Genomic DNA, 8908 nt, shown 5'->3' with positions numbered 1-8908 from the left:
TTCCCCCTTACCAGGTCCCCCTGACTGCAAGTCACAGAGTTCAGCCCATGGCTTCCTAGCCAGGAGGTCCCCGCTTAGTGGACTACACCATGTGGGGCACTAAGCTCCCCACTTCCGGCACCCTGACTGGGAGAGCGGCTCAGTCTCAGGGCTCCCCACAAGCATGCGAGCTCCGAGCTCTTCCCTCACTGCGACGAGTCGCTGCTTCCCTGGGCCAAGGCCTTCACGCTGAGCCTCCTTCCTCACCCCCCACAAGATGCTGAGTTCACCTACTCCCCGCGAGCCAGCTAACTCCCGTCGGACTGCGAGCCCCTCCCAAAAGGCGGTCACTCGGCTGCGTCAAGGTGAGCGGGCATTAAGTTTGTCCTTTCACACTTGCCTTCACCCTCCTCCCTCCCGGACCGGAAGTATTCCGGTTGCTATTGGATACCTGGCGGAAGTATAGACTGCCTGTCCGAGGAAGGGCCAAATAAAATGGCGGGCGCCGCTCTCAGCCAATGACAGCACGAGAGACAGGAGAGCGCTTCTCTCTGACTGGGAGAGCAGGTATCGCGAGATCTCTGAGATCTCCTTCCACCACCCCGAGTTCCCATAACACCCTGCACGCGCCTGGCCTCTTCCTTTTTCCGCCATCTTGCGGCACCGGTGAGTTACGGGCCTCTTTGGGCCCTAGGCGCCATCCGCTGTGTACTATCCCCATCCTGGCCCTGCCGGCGTCTTCACCCGCCTTCCCGCCACCTCCGGACTCCGCCCAAGCGGCACAGTCTGTTTGAGCCGCTTGCGCCCTCCACGGCCGCCGGTGGAGCCCCCCGAATAGGGAGGGGGGAGGCGCTTCCCTAGCCGGAGTCCCGCTCTCTGAAGGGAGCTGTGGGGGGAGGGGGAGTTCGGGTGGCAGGCTGGGCCCGAGGAGCGTGATGGTGGGATCGGGCCAGGGGAAAGTGGAGGTGGGAGCTGGGGAATGGGGGACAGTAGCCTGGGCCTGAGAGAGGCGGTGGTGGGGGGGGAGGTTCAGACGTAGGCTTGGCCCTGGAAGAGGAGGAAGAATGGGGGGCGGGAGGGCACAGTCAGTCTCTCTGAGTTCGCGCTAAATATCCCATACTTTATCTCCTGTTAAGTCGCTGGGTGCTGATTGAGTTTAGCAGTAAATGCCCCCATGCACAGTGCAGATAAATACACCAGGCAGGAGTTTATTGCGTGTGGCAACGTGGCTTGATACAGCCTCTGGACTCCAAGCACCTCTGAGCCTATTGTAAAATTGTATAGCCCCAACGCTGACAGTGTAATGGCAAATAGGGTGACAGTACAATGCCTTGTTTAACTATGGGATGTGTTGCCCTAGTCCTCAGGACACAAGCTTGAGTGCCCAAGTATCTTCAATGTGCAACTGGATTTCTGCCAAAGATGGGTGAATTGGACAATACTTGAAAGATTTTGTCCTTGTTTTGGACAAGGTATAATGCGGGGTAAATGATTCTTGAAACCCACTATGAAGAGTTGAGAGTAATTTAGTAAACCCCCCCCCCTCCCCACCCCCAAGTGCAAAGCCATGTCACTGTAATGGTATAACAGTTCTGTAATTTAAACAGGGTCTAAGATGTTGCTCAGTACTCCAGTGCAGTCTCAACAGGTCTAGGTCCTACTGTGAGATTTTAGCCCACATTAACCAATAGGTCCAAAAATAACTAGTGACTGCTTCAGTCTTGGAGTGATTGATTTCAGAAAGTAAAGCTAATCTCTGGAAATTACATCTTTCTCATATTGAACACCTGAAATCTCTGGTCACTTATGAAAAATCCTGGTCGGGATGTCTTGCAGCATCTTTAAATATGCTTTAAGTCTAGACTGTAAGTCTTTGTCTCTGAACATTTGTTATTGTAAAACACTAAGTTTTATGCTGTATATGTTGGATAAACTTTTTGTGGCATAAAATGTAGACTGTTGAATATAGTTATGGATTTGAATTGTGGTGGACATGCACAAATAATAATCCGACCTGCATGTTGTTTGCATAAAACATCACGAAGCTTTGTCAGAATAGTAATATCTGCTGTTCTGAGTTCAAATATTCTGAAATTAACAATGTTAACTTTTTCTAGAAGTGTCCCTGCTTAAACATGAAAGCAAGAAGCTAGCACACATAACTAACTTTGTTCCACACGCAGGCATCATGGTGCGCATGAATGTTCTGGCTGATGCCCTTAAGAGCATCAACAATGCAGAGAAACGTGGAAAACGTCAAGTTCTCATTAGACCGTGCTCTAAAGTAATCGTGCGGTTTTTAACTGTGATGATGAAGCATGGTAAGTCATCAGAAAGTAAAATTCATATCTAATTATTTCTGTAAAAGGTAAGAGGCACCAAAATAGTGTAAAGCTTGACTATCTCCTGTAGCAAAAAGCGACAGAGTCCTGTGGCACTTTATAGACTAACAGACGTATTAGAGCATAAGCTTTAGTGGGTGAATACTCACTTCATCAGATGCATGTAGTGACATCTGACTAAGTGAGTATTCGCCCACAAAAGCTTATGCTCCAATACATCTGTTAGTCTATAACAGTGGTTCCCAAACTTGTTCTGCCACTTGTGCAGAGAGAGCCCCTGGCGGGCTGGACTGGTTTGTGTACCTGCCGTGTCCGCAGGTTCGGCCGATCGCAGCTCCCAGTGGCTATGGTTTGGTGCTCTGGACCAATGGAAGCAGCGCGGGCCGAGGGATATACTGGCCACCACCTCCAGCAGCTCCCATTGGCCCAGAGCAGCGAACTGCGGCCACTGGGAGCCGCGATCGGCCGAACCTGCGGACGCAGCAGGTACACAGATGGGCCCGCCAGGGGCTTTCCCTGCACAAGTGGCTGAACAAGTTTGAGAACCGCTGTTCTGTAAGGTGCCATGGGACTCTTAGTCACTTTTTACAGATCCAGACCAACACTGCTACCCCTCTGATACTTGACATCCTGTAGCAAAGAGGTATTGCATCATTTGCAATGTTTCAAACTGCACAAAAAAAAATCATTTTAGGGTGGGGAGTGGGCAAGAGCAAATACTTTGTGTATTGTCTTTTGCTTGGTGTGTGTAGTGAAGGATAGAATTGGAAGAACTTGGGTGTGCTGCCAAGATAAAATCAACAATGCAATTTTTTTTTAGAAGCTATCTACAGTGGCCAGTGTTCAGTGTCTGAGTGATTCCTTAGGTAAAGCATGCATTGCCTTTTCAAGTGAACTGAAGTTGCATTGAGTTTGACTGGGGGAAAATGAGCTGATCAGTTACAACTCTGCTCTTTTGTAGAGTAAGCTAATCAACTTCTTAAACTTCCAAGTTGAAAAGAGTACTTGGAGAGATGCAGGACTAACCTTACAAAGTTAGTGCTGCCTCGAATATTGCTGGATATAAGACAATTGTTTTAAGTACATTATATGGAGAATAATAGTTGTGTATTCAGTAATAGCTGAAATGTGATGACTTGTCTACATGAAAAAGTTGCACTATTTTAACAGTTGAGTGCTAATAGTTTTAAGGGTGATTGTTAACCCAACTCAGTGACACCAAGACAAAAGACTATGTGTGGATGCTTATTTGGTTTAGCTTAAGTTGATTAGGACTCTTAAGTGAAACCAAAATAAGTCAGTCTTAAACCAAAGTAGGTGCCCAAAAAAGCTTGGCATCAGTTTAATAGAACTGGTATATGAACTGATTTTAAGTTAAACCACTGTAGCTCTCTCATATAGACATGGCCTAAATGTTAAGTTTTTGACTTGTCTGCATTTGAGACTGTGCACTAATTTAGATAATAAAGGTTTTGCTTGATTTAATTGTTCACAGGTTACATTGGTGAATTTGAGATCATTGATGATCACAGAGCTGGGAAAATTGTTGTTAATCTGACAGGCAGACTGAACAAGGTAGGGTTTGATTTAGTGCTGAATTCTTTTTTTCTTTCTAGAAAGCTGTGTAATTCTAAGAAATATACACTCTTCATATGCATTTATATTAATCTTCTGAAGGAATTCTTCGAATGTGGTTGTGTAATGATAGATGATTTGATAAGGGCATGAGGCGTAAGTGGAAGCTGTTTTAATGATTGTGCTGAATAAAAATGTGTTTGAGCAACCGTAACAAAGTAAATGAAACTTGTGTGGGAATATATATAGGGAACTTTGCTTGCCAGCACCACTTTCTCTGCTTTTTCCTTAGGAGCTTTCTAGTAAGTACTCATTGTCCACTCATACACCCTGTTTATATTTGTGTAGTCTGATATTATAGTTTCAGACTAATTATTTCATAATCAGCTAGAAATTGAATACTTAAACATTTAAACTGACTTCATTTGGAATGGTTTTGTTTGGAAAATGTTTAAGAAGTTTAAACTTGTACCCAGGTGATGCATAATACACCTCTACCCCAATATAATGCGGTCCAATATAACGCAAATTCAGATATAATGCGGTAAAACAGCGCTCTGGGGGACTGGGTTGCTTTACCTCCTTATATCCGAATTTGTGTTACCACAAGCGGTTCCTCTGCAACCGCCCGCTGTTTGGCACGGCAGACCTGGGAGGGAGGAGAAGTGGAGCGGCGGCGTGCTTGTGGGAGGAGGCGGAGCGGAGATGAGCTGGGCCGAGAAGGGCCACAGCAAGTAACGGGGAGGGAAGGGGAATGAAAAGGAACTGCTCCCCACTTCAGCTCATCTTCGCCTCCTCCCCTGAGTGCGCCGCTGCCGCTCTGCTTCTTTCACCCCTCTCTCCCTTCCAGGCTTGCCAGGCCTGCCAGGCCAAACAACTGCCGGGGAGCAGTTCCTCTCCCTGCCCTGATATAACATGGTCTCACCTATAACATGGTGAGTTTTTTTGTCTCCTGAGGACCGTGTTATATCAGGGTAGAGGTGTACTAGTAAATGACTAGAGAAAATCGTAGAAGCCGAGCCTTTCTGCTATTAACTGAATTTTGTCTGCTGTGAACTATTGAGCTGTGCATCTTGTAGATATGTCAGTGCACTGCATAACTTCTTCCTAAATATTCATGTAGTGTTTTTGTGTTGTCAAGAAGATTTCTTTAACTGTCTGGAAATCCTGTGGGCTATATAACTTGACAGTTACCATCATGATCTGTTATAACAGATTCCTCCATTGGTTCAAAACCATTTCTCACTGAAATAGTTTAAATGAAAACACTGCCCATCTGGTATGTCAACATTCTCAATTGGTAGCAGAGAAAGTTGATCCTTCACAAGCATATTTTGGATCACTTCCATAAAGAACTTCAAATAAACATGTCTTTCAGCTGGAAATTACTTGTCTGGAGTAGGCTGAGTATTCTAAAAGTGCTGTAGTAGAGTCTCATAATTTGACCAGATGGAACTTTATAACAGTTTGGAGTCTGTTGTATTTTAGGATAAGGATGTTTGCTGTCACTGAGCTACTTGGCAATTGTTTTTTGAGTGATGTTTGGCACAACCAAATATGTTTTTCTAGAGCAGTTCTGTTACTTGGGCCAGTCAAGCATTGAACAATGCAACAACAGCATACGTTTTGTGCATGCGTAGGTGGCAAAGACTTGTTAAAATAAATGTAAATACCAATTAAATGGTGAAAATAAAAGTTGCTATCTGCTCCATTTTAGGGGCCAGATTATTAGCACTGCCTGTTATTGGCACTTCAATACTTATGATATTGACCTAAGATATACTCTATATTCGCAGTTCTAACTATACTGTATACTTCTGGTTTTTAATCATTTGCATAAGATTAGTATAATTAACTTGAATATTTCTTATTAGATGGTGAGTTTCTAGGCATGATTATTAATTTCTCCAACATACATAAAACCTAAAGGTTTGTGTCCAGGTAGTTAACTTTGTACATATTCAATTTTTTTGCCATGGTTAAGAACCTGGGAGTAGTCTCAGTTCCTTAGTAAGAATGCTCAGGAGTTAATGCTTTCTTTAAAGTAGTATACAGCATGCTCGTATGCTCTCTGAGAACTCAACTGACCACAAAATGGCTTTGCCTTCTGAGTTTGTAGCCCCAGCCGTAATGTAGTTTCAACCTACCTAGTTGAAAGGAAGAAGGTAGTAGTATCAAAGCCGCTCAGGACTGAATAGTTAGATTCTTTGCTTAGTCCAGCTGACAACCTGAGTATGCACGGTGAATGAAGTTGATGCAGTAATGGAATGCCATTCTTGGACACTTTGATCTTTCCCTGTCATAGAAGTTGGGTGCTTGATTGGCACTACTAATCCTCTTCTGATCAATGATGTAGAGAGAGACATAGCGCTGAATGCCTTTAAATGCTGCAAGCTTGTCTAGAGAGACAAGGTAGGCAAGGTATTTTTTTTATTTTATCAACTTCTATTGGTGAGAGAGAGAAGTTTTCGAGCCACATGGAGCTCTTCTTCAGGTCTGGGAAAGGTATTCACAGTAAAATGCGTGGTGGAACAGATTGTAATGGACCATTCAAGGGAGAATGACCTGTTAACACCTCTGCAGTCATAGGATGAAAATGGAAGTGCGTGTTAATGGGTTATAGATGGTTTTATAACTTGTTACAACAATTTTCTTTCCCAGACATGAAGAAGAGCTCCATGTAGCTTTGAAAGCTTTTGTCTCACCAGGAGAGGTTGGTCCAATAAAACATTACCTCACTCACTTTTTCTTTCATAACCTGGGACCCAATGGGGCTACAATACAACAATGGAAGAAATATATGTAGTAGTCCTCCTGTATCAAAGTTCTTCAGCTTCTGTTGGGGTTTTGTTTTATAGTGTGGTGTGATCAGTCCCAGATTTGATGTTCAGTTGAAGGACCTGGAAAAGTGGCAGAACAACCTTTTGCCTTCACGTCAGTTTGGGTAAGTGCCAGATATGCAGAGTTAAATTGATGAAATTCACAAATATAACAACTCATAGCATTTCTCCTAAGTGAAAGTAGTTGGTGCAAAAGAAAACCTCTTAAGATAATTTCATAACTGAAACTAGCATTGTTTTGAAGATCTCTGTTCTGATCACTTCTTCAGAAAGGGGACACACACTTAAAAATCAGTTTTTATATAAGCATTTAACTACTGCTAAAAGTTTGCACCAAGAGACAGCCATCTCCGTTTTTCAGTTTATGCATCTGACAAGACTTCATATAGTTAATTTCATCTACATCATTCTCACTCTTGTTCCTTCAAATGTTGGTCTTAATTCTGTAGAAACACTTGAAAAGAAAGTTGTAATAAAAATACAGATTAACAGGTACTTGGGTATAGGTGTAGTATCAGAAGTGACTGAGGTCTTTTTTAAATTCTCTAGATGGCAAACTAAGGACTTTATTTTAATAGAGGCCTTGGCTGTTACATTAAATCAATATAGTAGAATCCCACTAACGCTGAATCTTGTGAATAAGTGAACAGACACACCAAGACAAGGAATGATTCATTGCTAAATGTACAGTTACTATAAACAGTTAACTGTAGCTAAACATTGCTCTAGTATTCTAGTACATATACTTCAGCATATTTTGTGTGAATTAAATAGAACCTCTTGTGAGGTTAATCTTAACAGTCAACTTTTGTCCAGAAGGCATGCTAATTACCATAGATAGGTGTTAGCCAAGATAACTTTAGTTATTTCTATCTCCAGCTGATGACTAATATTCAAGTATTAGCAGCATCAACCTGAGCAACTTTGAGTTCTACCATATGAAGTTTTCAGGTAGCAATCTGGCATAATGCCAGCTATACACAGGTAATTGACATGGGCTTGAAAATGGTGACATGATCTAGCTGCAGAGTTGGGACTCATGACCCTGGTAATACTGGTTCCTGTTACATTGTAGAAATGAATGTCAAATGAAAATTTCTGGTGTAGATAAGGTTTGTGGGGAAGTCAGGAAGTCTGCTTTAAAGAGCATATTGTCAAATTTGAATTTGACATTAGTACAATTTTAAATTCTCATGCATTTCAAAATAGCATATTTGTAGGGTTTGTGTAACTATTTTACATTAGGACTGCTGTAGTCTAAGTTGTCACATTTCCTTGCACTGGCTAAAGAAACAGACATTGCACAACAAAAATGAGATTGGACGGTTTTTCTAACTGTATGAGTGGTAGGAAAATCTGCCATACTATGCTACTGAAAATACTTTTTACTTAATAGGTACATAGTGCTGACAACTTCGGCTGGCATCATGGACCATGAGGAAGCAAGGCGCAAACACACAGGAGGCAAAATCCTGGGATTCTTTTTCTAAAACTTGTAAAACGGGCATACTAATAAATTGTTCAAATAGACTCTGTTTGCATTCAGTATTAATGGTTTGGAACTCTTCCTTTGGGAACACTTACTGATTCACTGCAATATGTAATAACACTTAAGACCTAATGGTATACGCCACACACTGTAAAACATGGAAAACGTATTGTAATTGAGCCAGTTCTAGATTTGGCATCTCTTCTGCTCTGCTTACAATTTTCTAATTCTACCAAGCTGTTAATTCCAGTTCAACAAGAAACAAGTTATAGCCAATTACTCCAAAATGCCCCAAAATCCTCTGTGTAAATTCTGGAATGTTAAACTGCACAGTATTATAGCCTATGACTGGGGCCACCTCTTATTGGGAAGTATGAATATTTAGTGCCTAGGGTTGTTAATGTGGATTGTTTGACCTTAAGGATAGGTAATGAAAGATAGTTTGCAAGTTGCTGTGAAGACAGTGTCCAGGGAATAACAAAGTAGCTTATGTGCTTTGAAATCTAAATCCTAATTTTATAGAAGTTTCTACTAGTCCAGGAAATAAGTACAGTGGACAATTAATCTACTTTTTCCTAGGTTTTCCAATTAATCTTTTTGTTAAAACTTGTTTAAAAAAATGCAAATGTATATGCCTTCTCAATGTAATTGTTCAAATTTAGAGTTGTGAGGTTCTGGGACTG

At 42.2% G+C, this 8908-nt stretch overlaps 1 protein-coding gene across 2 annotated transcripts; it reads left to right on the top strand.

Annotated features, from left to right (window-relative positions):
- Positions 1–472: 472 nt before the first annotated feature.
- On the top strand, positions 473–8266 carry RPS15A (ribosomal protein S15a). Of its 2 annotated transcripts, none has more exons than XM_030577760.1 (5): positions 473–645; positions 2163–2300; positions 3817–3896; positions 6755–6840; positions 8133–8266. In XM_030577760.1, exons 1-5 carry the CDS (start codon positions 498–500, stop codon positions 8224–8226), a joined length of 546 nt encoding a protein of 181 aa, XP_030433620.1. In that variant the 5' UTR covers positions 473–497; the 3' UTR covers positions 8227–8266. The 2 variants fall into 2 exon arrangements, with proteins under 2 accessions (XP_030433620.1, XP_030433621.1); XM_030577761.1 differs by lacking the exon at positions 473–645 and adding an exon at positions 1340–1451.
- Positions 8267–8908: the final 642 nt, after the last annotated feature.

The sequence above is a fragment of the Gopherus evgoodei genome, chromosome 10 (assembly GCF_007399415.2).
Source record: "Gopherus evgoodei ecotype Sinaloan lineage chromosome 10, rGopEvg1_v1.p, whole genome shotgun sequence".
NCBI classification, from domain to species: Eukaryota; Metazoa; Chordata; order Testudines; family Testudinidae; genus Gopherus; species Gopherus evgoodei.
This window is presented reverse-complemented; position numbering and strand designations above follow the sequence as displayed.

Excerpts from the sequence above, each read along its gene's own strand:
- RPS15A (XM_030577760.1), top strand. The coding sequence starts at position 498 with ATGACAGCACGAGAGACAGGAGAGCGCTTCTCTCTGACTGGGAGAGCA. Across the intron at positions 3,897-6,754 it reads TGACAGGCAGACTGAACAAG|TGTGGTGTGATCAGTCCCAG; the intron begins GTAGGGTTTGAT and ends TTTGTTTTATAG. Across the intron at positions 6,841-8,132 it reads TTGCCTTCACGTCAGTTTGG|GTACATAGTGCTGACAACTT; the intron begins GTAAGTGCCAGA and ends TTTACTTAATAG.